General features: G+C 46.1%; 1 protein-coding gene across 4 annotated transcripts in view; it reads left to right on the forward strand.

Annotated features, from left to right (window-relative positions):
• FMNL1 (formin like 1) overlaps positions 1 to 13,991 on the forward strand; it is a 419,565-nt gene that overhangs the window by 360,014 nt on the left and 45,560 nt on the right. For all 4 annotated transcript variants that reach the window (XM_086923863.1, XM_086923862.1, XM_086923864.1 and 1 more), the window contains 2 exons: positions 5,565 to 5,633; positions 13,686 to 13,766. In XM_086923863.1, the coding sequence (XP_086779989.1) occupies positions 5,565 to 5,633; positions 13,686 to 13,766 (150 nt within the window). The remainder of the gene's footprint in view (positions 1 to 5,564; positions 5,634 to 13,685; positions 13,767 to 13,991) is intronic.

The raw sequence follows: 13,991 nt of genomic DNA on the forward strand, positions 1-13,991 counted from the left end.
GCAATAGCTGCTGTTTGTCCCGCGTATTCAACCAGTCAGACGGGGTCTGTGCACTTCAGAGGCTGGTGCTGAGTGTAACGGTGAGCAGGAGGGGCCTTTAGCCATTATCAGCTTTTTCTGCCTTACACCCTACTGAAGTTTGTATATGTGCCCCTTTCCCCACTGCAGCCTCTCTGTTGTACCTATCTCCCCCCTACCAGCCCTCTGAGCCCCTCCACCCCCAGAGCTCCTGTGTGTAACTGCCTAGCCCAGCCTGTTTAACTCCAAGGCCTGCCACCCTTTTGTTTGTGCTCTGCCTCATCTCATCAGTGCCGCCCCTCTATGAGCTAACTGTAGTGCTTATGTGAGGCAAATCCCAACCTTGCTTACACCCAGTTTTGCCAGTCACTGTCTTGGTTAGAACAGATTCAAAATTGCTTTATTAACCCTCCTGCTTTCTCAAATTTGCTTGGAAATGCACCATTTGCCCACTATTTGGTGGTTTGGGCTCGCTCGCTGCGATCGCTCTATTGCCATGCCTAGTTGAAAATTCTCTAAAAGGTGTGTCACCAACATGAAAAGTTTGGAAAGCTGTGCTATAGAGCAATGGCACACAGACACTAGCTACTGGGTAAGGGCCGAAGACCACGAGCGGTCTCGCGCCCATTTATTTATACCCGAGGGCTGACCCGCCCCCAGGCTGTATGCGTATGTGAGTGGACGGGCCGTGTGGCTCCGTCAGTACAGGGGGGTCTGTCTATCAACAAGTATTTTAACCCCTTCGCTGCGGCGGCTATTCCGCCGCAGCGCTAAAGGGGCGGGGCGGCGCATGCTGGTGACGGAGCCGCTCCGTCACCACCCGCGGTTGAGCTATGCTGGTGACGGAGCGGTTCTGTCATGACCCGCCCCGCTCATTAGAACGCCCGCGCAGGCGCGAAATCAGCGCCGCGCAGGCGCGGCGGCCGGGCCATGACGGAACCGCTCCGTCATCAGCACAGCTCAACTGTAGCTGATGACGGAGCGGTTCCGTCATCAGCATGGAAGGGGTTAAAGAATTGGTAACGATATGAGAATACCGCTACAGAGTCAAACTGCAGCTGGGAGTGTACTAAATGTGCGTCTCTGACACCATAGTGCTTCTCAACCAGGTAAGTCGCAGTTTTAAATTCTGCCACAAGGTGGTGCAATGTGCTCAATGTCTGCAATCGAAAACACCCTATTAACTGGCACTGAGGAAAAACAAAAAAAGGCCAAAGGATATTAGCTTCGTTTAGAAATGATGTTTGATTCCATAACATGTATCAGTTGTCAAAATAAACTGAAAAACCACGCAACAGAGCAAACCGGTCAAACCTTCAGACAGCTAAACAGAGATTCGCCCGGATGGGAATTCGACGAGGCATTCAGTGTTAGTCAAGGTGTCTTAGGAATAAGATCATTTTAGTTAATTTTTTAAGACGGGAAGTCGTACGAAGGGTGGTCAGAAAGGGGGTTCCTTCCGAGCTAGAGATTTCAATGCTATTTTATACATCCCAAGTCGGGAGATGTGACGTTACGCAGCTGATCTCGTTACAACTAGTGTCCTGGTATATATAAGACGCATTCCACGAATAGCCAGTAACGTACCCAAGGCCTGGACGAAACCAGAATCAGCCCGGCAAAAATGTTCAAATAAGCCCGCCACTGCAGAGCGTCGCGAATAGAAGGGGGCCACGTGTTTCCCCAGCAGCATTGCACATGGCGGGACAGCATGCTATGATGACGCATGCCACCTTGATGGGTGAGGATTCTTGTTCCCAAAATCATTCATGCCTCACTTTCCTGTGGGGCTGATTACACCGTAATATGTACATTTTAAATATCAAACTAAGAAGTTCATATTTGGTCTTTCCTGAGCACCACACTGTACTGACATGTGACGGACGGTTAACACCTCACAGCCCTCACTCGGTGTATACTCAGTTTTTATGGTTGGGCCATGGCAGCCCGTCCACCTCTAAAAGCAGCTCGCCAGCCTGCAGAGCTCCGTGGACATGCCAGAGTGCTAGAGTGGGGATCTAATACCTGATCACATCCAGGGCACCCGAAAGCATACCTTAAGATGTGAAGTAAAAAAGTGAAACAATCTTTGAATAATGACGCAATCGCCCTCCTTGGAGTTCAGGCTGAGATATTGGCCTGCAGACCAGCTAGGATCGCCTTGGTGTTTTCTCTTTGCCTGAGAGGTATTTCTCCTCGGGCTGGATCCCATGATTGTAGATCAATAATATATGTTTTCATTTTTTTAATTGATGACTTCCGTGTGTTGCACCCCCATAGCTGCCATGGAGGCCTGTGTCATTTGTAACACTTTTTAGTCAAAAGCACATTTGGGGACTTGTGTGCCCATATATGGGCATTGGGGTACCGAAACCTGAAAGCTTCAGAGTACGCGCTGTTGCTTAACAAGTAAATCTGATCTGGCTGGAGGTAACGCATATAACAAGGGTCACTTGTAAGCTGCCGTCCCATTACAGTGAATATAGTCCTTTTCATAAAGACCTTCCTCAAGATTAAAGTCCCCCACCAAGGAGGGAGATTTAAAGTTCTTAATTCTCAACTATCCTTTCTATGAAGATTTCCGGACATAAGCAGCAAAGATGCCCTACAACCTGGAGGAGTTACCTTGATGGCCAACCATATTCCGTGTGGGGGTATAAAATAGCTCTCTATTCACAGTAGGACCTCCTTACCACCTGGGCAGCGCATACCCCAATCTTGTGAACCAGGATGTCTTATTTATGGATTTGTATTTATGAATTTCTATAAACCGCTTTTAATCTAGATGTCTCCGCTTGCTGTACAAGTAACAATGCCTGCGAGGCAGTCCCTTAAAAGGATCCAAATAACTTCAAGCCATCATGATCCAGGTACCCATGGAGTACAGGCGTCAGTGCTACTAGCATGGCTGAACGAAGAAGTAAAGCAGTATGTAAAGAGGCGGTAGCACAAGAAAGAAGCAGAAAGAAGAAATGCGATACATCAATCAATCAAAACATTTATAGAGCGCGCTACTCACCCTTGAGGGTCTCAAGGCACTGAAAGGGGGGGGTGCTACTACTGCTCGAACAGCCAGGTCTTGAGGTGTTTCCTGAAGAAGAGATGGTCATGGGTCATTCGTAGGTGTGCGGGGAGGGAGGTCCATGTTATGGCCGCCAGGTAGGAGAACGATCTTCCTCCGGCGGCAGTTCTGCGAATCCGTGGGATGAGGGCGAGGCTGGGGGAGCAGAGCTGGTGGGTGGGAGTGTAGAACGCGAGGCGGCTGTTGAGGTATTCGGGGCCCATATCGTGGAGCGCTTTGGGGGCGTGGGTGAGGAGCCTGAATGTGATCCTCTTGTTGACGGGGAGCCAGTGCAGGTTTCTCAGGTGGGCGGAAATGTGGCAGTGGCGAGGGATGTCGAGGATGAGTCATGCGGAGGCGTTCTGTATGCGTTGTAGTCGTTTCTGAAGTTTGGCGGTGGTTCCTGCGTATAGGGCGTTTCCGTAGTCCAGTCGGCTGGTGACGAGGGCCTGGGTGACCGTCTTTCTGGTTTCGGTGGGGTTCCACCGGAAGATCTTTCGGAGCATGCGCAGGGTGTTGAAGCATGATGACGAGACGGCGTTGACTTGCTTCGTCATCGTGAGGGAGGAGTCCAAGATGAATCCCAGGTTGCGTGCATGGTCCGAGGGTGTAGGCGCGGAGCCCAGTGCTGAGGGCCACCAGGAGTCGTCCCAGGCGGAAGGGGATTGTCCGAGGATGAGGACCTCCGTCTTATCTGAGTTCAGCTTCAGGCGGCTGAGCTTCATCCATTCTACGACGTCTTTCATCCCTTCCTGTAGGTTGGTTTTGGCGGTGGCTGGGTCTTTGGTGAGGGAGAGTATCAGGTGGGCGTCGTCGGCGTAGGAGATGATGTTGATGTTGTGTTTGCGTGCGATGGCGGCGAGGGGGCTCATGTAGATTTTGAAGAGGGTTGGGCTGAGCGAGGATCCTTGGGGTACGCAGCGGATGATCTTGGTGGCTTCTGAGCAGAAGGGAGGGAGGCGGACTCTCTGGGTTCTGTCGGAGATAAACAAGGTGATCCAGTCCAGGGCTTTTCCTTGGATCCCACTGTTGAAGAGGCAGGTTATTTGGGTACGATGGCATACGGTATCGAAGGCTGCCGAGAGGTCCAGGAGGATGAGGGCGGTTGTTTCTCCGTTGTCCATCAGGGTCCTGATGTCGTCGGTGACTGCGATGAGGGCCGTTTCGGTGCTGTGGTTGGCTCGAAATCCGGACTGGGATGAGTCGAGCAAGTTGTTTGCCTCTAGGAAAGCAGTCAGCTGTTTATTGACGGTTTGCTCGATGACTTTGGCCGGGAAGGGAAGAAGAGAGATGGGGCGGAAAATCTTGAGGATAAAAAGAGATCAATGTCAGGAAACAGCAAACTAGAGAGCAAAACAATTATGTGGTGAAAAAAATTGGAAGGGGGAATAAAAAGAACAAGAACGGAGAGTCAGCGCTGTGGAGTAGTCGAAGTAGAAGGGGAGGAGTTGAGGAGAGAGTTGGTAGAAGATGAGATCCAAAATAGTCTTCATGGAGGATCAGGGTAGGTGCTGCACCAGAGAAGGTAGCCTCTTTATGAGTTCTGATTTTTTAGTTCCAGACGCAGGTTACAAAGCTTCTCAAGTTAAATGTAGGAAGAGCTACGATATGTAGGTTATCCGAGATATCTTAATTTAAAGATAATTAATACCAGTTTGAACTTTGTTCCAGCTCCGAGGGGGAGCCAGTGGAATCTATTAGAACAGGGGAAATATGATCATAGCTCCTCATGCCAGATATAAGACTAACCGCTGAGCGGAGAATGGGTTTTAATTGGATTACAGAGGATATTGGAGTGCCTATCAAGATCAAACTCTTCCAGTCAATTCTAGCTAAGACTAAAGCCTGATTAACGCTATGGGAGTCGCTTGGCTGAAAAAATCGTTCAAGTCCTTTAAGCGCCAAGAGACAGGACGAAGCTGTCACTCTGCAGTTCTTTGTTCCAGTCATTGTTGATTTTTAATCATGGGAGTCGACAGAAAACGATGAATCCAATTTTCTCTGGGTTTAGATTGAGGAAATATGTAGACCTGTCCTGGATTGAGGTTTTTTATATATCAAAGTGTCAACGGCATATCAGTGGATGGCCATGCTGGTCTCCTCGATCAGCACACTCAGTTTCTCCAAGTACAGATTGAACGGCCTAGGTGCAAGCACCAACCCTCTGGAAAAAGCACAAGTGCTGGAGGCAGAGTGTGAGGTAAAACTTCCTAACCCTGGGATTTGTCATTAATGTTGAGAGCCAGTTTAAGATCTCAACCTGAAAGACATGCGTACTTCATACAGCCTCCATTAGAGGACACTAGTAACAAACCTATGTGTGCTTTTGGGAGGCACTGTAACCTATATATCCTTTAGTAAAGATTGCATTTACACCACTACATTTCCCACCATACTGCCCATGGCCTATGCTCTGTCTCTGTCTTATTTTACAATTAATACTTTAGCTTGAAGGTCTCCTAAGATGTGTTAATCTTCATTACAGCAACTGAACGCCGTTATAGCTGCGTCCATGTCCATCAAGTCATCGACCAAGTTGCGGCAGATACTGGAGGTAAGGATGTCTGATCCACGCACTGGGAAGGAAGGGACACTCTCAGCTGCAGAGGCCCTCAGAGCTGCAGGTTTTCCTTTCATCACTTTTCCTGGATACTGTCTTGTGTCTCTGCATTCCCTCCTTTTTTTTTTTTTTTTTTAAAAATATTTTTATTGTAAAAGAGTTTTATGGCACACATATAACACAAAATACATAAAATTAATACAAGTATTAAACAAAAACTACTATCAAGAAATGCGATATAACGATAAACAAATCATTTTTCTTCAATACAGTCAACAAAGCATATAAAGGAAAAGGATATTATTAAATCAACCAGGGCTTTCATTTAGCCTTTCTTTCCAACGATACACTGGTTCCCATATTTTCATACCAAACCTCCTTGCCCTTTTGCCTTTCTTAGCTTATATGCCCTTTTCGAGGTTGAACGTCCCTAGTAGCAAAGCAATCCATTGTTGTGTTACGGGAGGTGAGGGATCCAGCCAAACACTAGCAATTAGTAATCTATACACTGCCATTGCTACAAATAAAAATTCGTAATGGTCACCATCAAACCCCCTAACCCCTAGCATAATTACAGTTGGTGTTAAAGTCACATTCAAACCAAGTGTGCGACCCATAAATTCTTCTATACCGTTCAATAACGTTCTCAACTGCGGGCATAACGCAAAAATGTGAATGCTATCCGCTGCCGGTGCACTGCAGCGAGAACAAGTAGTCCCTGTAGTACCATCCCACTGTGCAATGCGATCAGGTGTATGGTAGAGTTGGTATAAAGTTTTGAAATGTTGGGATTGGAGCGAGGCAGAGCGAAAAACAGTGCATCCTAGTTCCAACGAGTCCATGAAAAACTGACTCTGTATGCCTAATTTCCCAGCCCATTTGTCACCAAATTTTACAGTATCATCCTTCTTTAATTCTGCTAAATTGGCATAAAAATGGCGAATGGAGCACACCCCACCTTGCGCTATGGATTCCATAATATTATTTTTACCGAATCCACCCTCGCCTCCTTTTTTCCTATTGAAAAAACTCCTGATCTGCAAATACTTAAAAAAGCTTTGTCTTGCTATGTTGAATCTTGCCATCAAATCTGAGAATTGCAATATCTTTTCATCTAAGCCCAACAGATCTCCTATTTTTTTAATTCCATTTCCATCCCATTCTGCCATAGTAGCATCGGCAAAAATTAAAGGTGGTAGAGCCTTGTTCCTATATAATCTGGTGTATCTGTTATATCTTCCCAATCCGCATTTTTTTGCTACAGCTGACCAGATGTTATGAGCAGCAGTAACTGTCTTAAAGCGCGTGCGTTTATAATAAGAAAAGTCAGTGCAGTTTAAAAAAGCATTTACAGTATCTGAGCCCAGTACAATAGAATATATCATAGTTGAAAAAGCTTTAACATTCAAATCTACTTCGCTTGCTCCGATCAAACCCTGGGTATATTGAAGTACAGAGGCCCAATAATATAACCTAAAGTCAGGAACCCCCCATCCTCCCCTAGCCCTTGGTAAAGTCATAAATTTATAAGCCCTTCTGGTCTTTCCATATGACCAGATACATTTATTTAGAATCGACTCCAGCTTATTGAACCAGATCGATTCAAACATAAGAGGTATCGTTCGAAAAAAATAAAGGAATTTGGGGAGTATAAGCATTTTGATGACGTTAGTGCGGCCCACTAGCGTGAGTCTAAGATTGTTTATCCTGGCCAAATCTAAACTTACTTTCCTCATTAGAGGGGATATGTTTCGTTCTACCACTGTATCTAGATTAGACGAAATTTCAACACCCAACTGCTGCAGAAACCACACGTGAGTCATTGCATCGAACCATTGCATTTTTTATAATTTGGGTTTTTGCACTATTTAATCTATATCCGGAGATTATACCAAATTTAAGGGCCTCTAGCTCAATCTCACCAATTGCCTTAGATGGGTCTGGTGTGATTATAGCAACGTCATCTGCGTACACCAACACATTAACTTCTAATCCATTTGAGCAGAGGGGGGGAATACTTGGATTAAGATTAAGGCAACGTAAATACGGATCCATGTAAAGTGCGAAAAGGAGAGGGGAGCTGGGACAGCCTTGCCTTGTTCCTCTTTTTATCTGTACTGCCGCAGTTAAATCCCGATTAATTTTGATTCTAGCCGTTGGTGCCTTGTATAAAACCTGAATTGCTCTAATATAATTAGCACCAAAACCGTACAATCTCATTACCTGCCACAAGTATTCCCATGCGACCCTGTCGAAAGCCTTCTCAGCATCCAGAAATAAAGCTGCGACAGGGCCGCAGGCAATCTCCATAGCATCGAAACAGGTAATCACTGTCCTAACATGTTCTGTAGTACCCTTCCCTGGGATAAAACCATGTTGGACTGGGGAGACTAATTTATCTATAACGGTGGACAACCTTGTTGCCAAGATTTTTGAATACAGCTTCACATCCGCATTCATTAAAGCAATAGGTCTATAAGACCCAGGGGCTGTAGGAGGTTTACCTTTCTTCAGGATAACTATGATTTCAGTGCCCCCCCATAAGTCTGGAACTGAAACTTCACTCTGAGCTTGTATGAGTGTATCCAATAACTCCAATCTAAGAACTGAAAAGAATGTTTTATAAAATGTAATCGGAATAAGATCTGGTCCAGCAGCCTTGGAAGAAGGAAGTTCTGATAAGGCTAACGTCAATTCTTCTATCGTTAAAATAGAGTCTAATTTAACTTTATCCTCTGATTCCAACTCATTAAGTTGGATATTACCTAAATAATCTATAATTTTATCTCTACCCACCTCAGCTTCCATATCATACAATCCTGTATAATATTTCCAGAATTCATTTCTAATACCTGCAGAGTCCGAAATCAGATTACCTGAATCATCTACCATGTTTTTGATATCTCCTGCAGTAACTTTTTGTCTGGTCCTAACGGCAAGAATATGTCCCACCCTCTCGCTATACTCACAAGCCTGTTCCTTCTTTGCAAGATAATTAGCTGCTGTTTTATTAGTAATCCTTTCAGCATTTTCAGCCTTTAGCACCATAATTTCCAAAATTTGTTGATCCAAGGGGCGACCGCTCACGATTAACCTACTCAACTCTGCCTCTGCAGTCAGGAGCGAGTTAACTTGCTGTTCTATCCTTTCTCTTTCTCTTTTCTGTCTGAATGTTGAAAAGCTAATTGTCTCGCCCCTTATTCCTGCTTTAAAGGCATCCCAAGTGCAGCCACTACTAGCACTCCCCTTATTATTAAGCCAGAACTCAGTAATCCATTTTTCCATATGTTTACAATAACCCTCATCTTTTAACAAGGCTCTCTCGAATGTCCATTTATATACTTTTCTTGCGATACCAATTAAACTAACTGTCAATAACAGTGGGTTGTGGTCTGATACCAAACGGGGCAATTTCTTAATCTGTGTATTGGGAAGCAGGGCATTGGAGATTAGAAAGTAATCCAACCTTACCATTATTCTATGTGGTGCAGAGAAAAAAGTATCGCCATCGATCTGCGGGTGTAAATTAGCCCAAACATCCGATAAAGCGTTATGCACGGCCATGTCTACTATGGCCCTATGCACCCTCTTCTTACGCCCAATATAACAATGGCCCAATTGCAGCTCAACACTAGCAGGGCGATTGATGTTAAAATCCCCACAGCAAACAATAGGCTCCACCCAGGTTGATAGTTCTTGATCCAGAAATTAAAATATATCCGGCTCATCCCACGTTGAACCGTAAACAGAAACCAATGTAAACTTAGTTCCTCTGAAGTCTACTTCTACAATAACCCATCTTCCCCATGTGTCTTTTTTACTCCTGACAGCTACACAATCCGTCCCTCTCCCCAAAATTGCTACCCCACGTGTTTTTGAGGCTTGTTTGGTAAAAGCTAATACTTTAAAACCCAACTGTTCTAACAGATATCCCTTACCTCCCTCCACATGAGTTTCCTGCAGACAAATCAGATCTGGGTACATTGACTTACAAAATGCTGAAACTCGTAATCTTTTCTGAAGATCATTAAGACCACAAACATTCATTGACATAATACGGCAAGCCATTAAAAAACATCAAAGATTGGTACCAACTCCCTATTCCGACTCTTAATCTCAACCTTTACTTCCTTCTTCCACCATTTGTGCAACATCTGTAACTGCCTCAGAATGTGCCTCCGTGTGTATGATGTGTGCTATTTTCTCCCCCCTTCTCCTCCCCTCCCCCTCCCCTGACCCCCCTGTGCTACCCCACCCCCACCCCCCCTACAGGCAAATAGGTCAATCATGACCTATGTGTGAACGCCAGGGAAGCAGCAGTCGCCACTCCTCCCCACCACCGTACAAAATACCAAAAGAACCATTTTTATTTATTTCTCCTTATAACCCAAAACCTCCGTCATATAAGCCTTCGCCTTAATCTCAGAGAAGAAGAATTTAAACTGGCCTTTAGTCACTATTTTCAATTTAGCTGGGTAGAGCAAATAAGCTTCCGAACCCAAGGCCTGAATAAGCGGTATCATCTGCCTCAACCTCCATCTGCGCTCAACAGTGGCATGGCAGAAGTCTGGTCTTGCAAAGAAAGTTACGTTGTTAAATGTACGTCTAGACTCAGGCTTAGCCTTATCCAATATCAACTGCCGCAGGAGAAAATTCCCTACAAAGATTAACAGAGCCCTCGGGCGCCCGCCCTGAGTTCCAGCCTGATCCCTTTTAACAAATGGAAAACGATGGGCTCTTTGAATTTCATTTTCCCACTGCCACGTAGTTAATTCTGGGAAAGCCCCCTTTAGTAATTTTACAACAAACATTCTGGGGTCCTCCCCTTTAAGACCTTCTTCCACGCCTAGCAGTCTGATATTGTTACGACGCTGTCTATTCTCAAAGTCCTCCAGTTTCCAGTTGACATCTTCAGCCATCTTTTGATGCTCTTCTTTATACATTTTTAACTCTCTCATGTCGTCCTCTACTTTACCAGTTCTTTCCTCCACATGGGCAACCCTTTCGACCATCTCGTCCTGCCTTTTGCTTATTTTTCTGAGTTTGTTCTGTATCTTTCTTGACTCCTGCCTTGCCCTCCTACTTTCCCCTCTAGCCTCAGATTGCATTAGCTTCAAAGTATTAAATAATAGATCCAGTGTAACCGGGGGTTGTGGGGGCTGCGTAGAACCTTGATCACCGATCAATGTAGTCGGACTGTCTTGTTCCAGAAAAGAAAAAGTAGTAGTAGAATAGTCCCAGGCTAACTTTTTTGTGGGGTCTGTGGTACTGCTTGCTGTGGAGGGCTTTCTTTTAGAAAGGCGTTTTTTCTGTGTAATTTTCTGAGCGGGAGAACTGCTGGCAGAATCTATACCAGTTGATTCATCTGTACTAATTTCATCTGAAGGTAAGGACTGCGATTGAGAATGTGAATCTTCGTCCACAGAATAAAATCTCTCTGCGGAGGCAGCTCCATTAGCGATAACAAACTCAACTGAGTTAGAGGCAGAGGATTCACCTCCTGATTTAATCACCCCGCTTTCCATGTCTAGGTCCATGACTTCTGCCCAGGTTAAAGAATTAGGCACCACACCCTCCGCACCCTCCACTCCTTCATTATTAGTCATTTGAGCACATGGATAAGGGTCTGACTCTATCTTCAGCCCTGGAGCCGATATGGCAAACTCTCATTTTCATCTGGCAGCTGGGCGCACATGGCCCGACTATCTATTGAAATCCCAAGTTCATTACTCACTTTTGATTTCTCTGCGTGCCTGGAATCATAGTGCTCCTCCAAGCCTGTAACTGCTCTAACTCCGCTCGCATCCGAAGCGGCGACTTGCAATGTCTCGGGCGGCTTCCCTGCTGCAGGTCTTTCAGGTTGCCTAGCAACGCCGGCTCCAGCTCCGGCTCCCGCACCAGTATCAAAGCTGATGATGCCGGCTCCAGCCCCTGCTCCTGGACATGGCTTTTGTAGTTCGGACTGGACTGTTCCCATGGGGCACAGGGTCAGAGCTGATTTGCATATCGCCATTGTCTAACCCGGGGTGGTGTGGAGTGCAAAAAAACGATGGATTTGGGCCCAGATCTTTGGACTGGGTTGAGTGTGTGACATTGATCCACATTCGGTCCATCACCTGTTGTTTTTGCAAATTCCTGCTCCTGCACCTGCGCCTGGGGTGAGAACGCTGAGGGAACCAGGTTTGCCTCCCGAAGTCCCGCTGCCTATCGATGCCGGTACGTTTGCAAAGCTTTCCTTTACTGAAGGCTGGCGCAGTGTGTTTTCTTTAACTTTTATCTTAGTGACGTTCCCCGGCTCTTTCAGAGGAGCCGCGTTGTCCGGGCCGGTTCTCTTTACCGTTGGCTTCTTAAGGCTGGAAGCATTCTTCTGAGCGGAGGTTAAAGAGACTTTCAGGTCCGCTTTACTTTTGTCTTTCGTTGTCTGGCCTCTCGTAGCGTCTGGTTCTGTAACTTTTCCCCCCATGCCGTCTTTAACATCGTTACCGCGTTGCAGGCGTGGAGGCATCCTGAACCAGGATCTTAAAATCAGCCTGGTAACTTCGGTTAGTCTCCTCCTGATGCGCCAAACTGCTCGTATTATAACATTTCCGCGTTGTTCTCCAGAGGGAAATGTAGCAGCGGTATCGATCTGTCCAAAGGCAACCCTCTTCAGGCGAAGCTCCACCATTGAGCCATCAAAATCCGGCAGTGGGGAGGAGTAGGAGATGCGACTTACTCACTGCATCCCTCAGCGGCCATCTTGCATTCCCTCCTTTTCTATATGTGTGCTTTGGTGTTTGCCAACAGGTGGGTCCGTATTACCTGTTCCAGATAATCCCTGCACCTTTATTCACCCGCCTTGCAGTGTCCCATTGGCTCATTTGAATTATGCCAGCTTGCCCAATCAGCCGCGGTCACTGTTCAGGGGTGCTCTTTGGGCCCTTAAACAACAGGGCTGTCGCCCCTTTGGCGTGCTTTGGCCCCAATCTTTGTCGTCGAGTTTAAAAAGGGGGAAGAAGCTGCCATCTTGTCCCTGAGGAAGGCAACATCTGCCATTTACCTGCCGTAGACCTTTGGGCGGTGGGAGGGACACCCCCGCCTGGTTACAGCTCCAGCATCACTGTTGGCATGGTTCGCATGCCTGGCCTCTGCATTTCCGTGCATGTATTAGTGCCCATGGTGCCCTTGCTACAGTAGTGTGGGGGTCTTTGCGTCTGTGCATTTCTCCATTTTCCTGCTTGCCCTCTTTTGGCTCCTGGTGTCCTTTCCCTTTGCTGCTGCACTCTTTGAGGCCTCATTCTGACTGTTTTCTTTGCACTCTCCAGTTTCCTCTATGGGCAGCTCTCTCTGTACTGGTAACCTCTCTCCAAACTCATCTGTCGGCCCCTCTGTTTGGTGTTGTCTGTGCTGCTGCCGTCCCCTTTCCAGGCTCGTCTGTTTAGTGCTATCACTCTGTGATTTTCTCCCTATCTAAAACCTCTTCCCTCTCTAGCTTCCTCTATCGACATTCTCTCTTCATGCTGCTGTCCATCTCCAGCCTTCTGTGCCTGCTGTTTTCAATGTTGCTGCCCCTTCTCCAGCCTCCTCTGTCTTCTGTTTTCAGTGGCTGTCCCTTCTTCAGCCTCCTCGTTCTAATGTTTTCTGTGATATTTGACCAGAATATCAAAGGAAAAATAACATATGACTGACATATCACTGCAGAAATATTGAGGACAAAAATATTGTGAAGTTAAGTTTCTATGGTTACGCACATTTACTATACTTAACTCCACATATGCATACCTTGACATCAGGGTCAGTTTGTAAGAAATTGGGTTATTACTGGAGAAGGTTGAGAGCCCCACTCAAGTGATAAACACAATTCTTGTCCGTTGAACCACAAAAGTCAGTAAACAAATCTGTGCTTAATCCAAGCAGCCAGGATTAATTTAGAGGCAAAGTGTAAAGTATTTGATGCAGCACTCAAACAGAAATAAGGTGAAAACAAAACACAATACAAATTCCAAAACTATGTAGAGCCCTAACGTACATTTTAAGGAATAACGACTGCGGATTGTCTTCCCACAGATTGTCCTGGCCTTTGGGAATTACATGAACAGCTCCAAGAGAGGGGCGGCCTATGGCTTCCGCCTGCAGAGCCTCGATATGGTGAGTGGAATGTGATTTGTCAGCAGGTGGCGATGAGAGAAAGTAAAGAAACGCACGAAACTCGAGGCCAAAGATCTTTTTGAAGTAAAAAGTAGCTTTAACTGACCTAGACAGATTTGTTGCAAACTAACAAGTCATTGAATAAATCAATCACACTGTTTGTATGTATCTGTACCTACTTAATGACGTTGAGGAGCAGACCAGGCCTTAGATGCAAAACGCCTG

The sequence above is a fragment of the Lissotriton vulgaris genome, chromosome 5 (assembly GCF_964263255.1).
Source record: "Lissotriton vulgaris chromosome 5, aLisVul1.2, whole genome shotgun sequence".
Taxonomy (NCBI): domain Eukaryota; kingdom Metazoa; phylum Chordata; class Amphibia; order Caudata; family Salamandridae; genus Lissotriton; species Lissotriton vulgaris.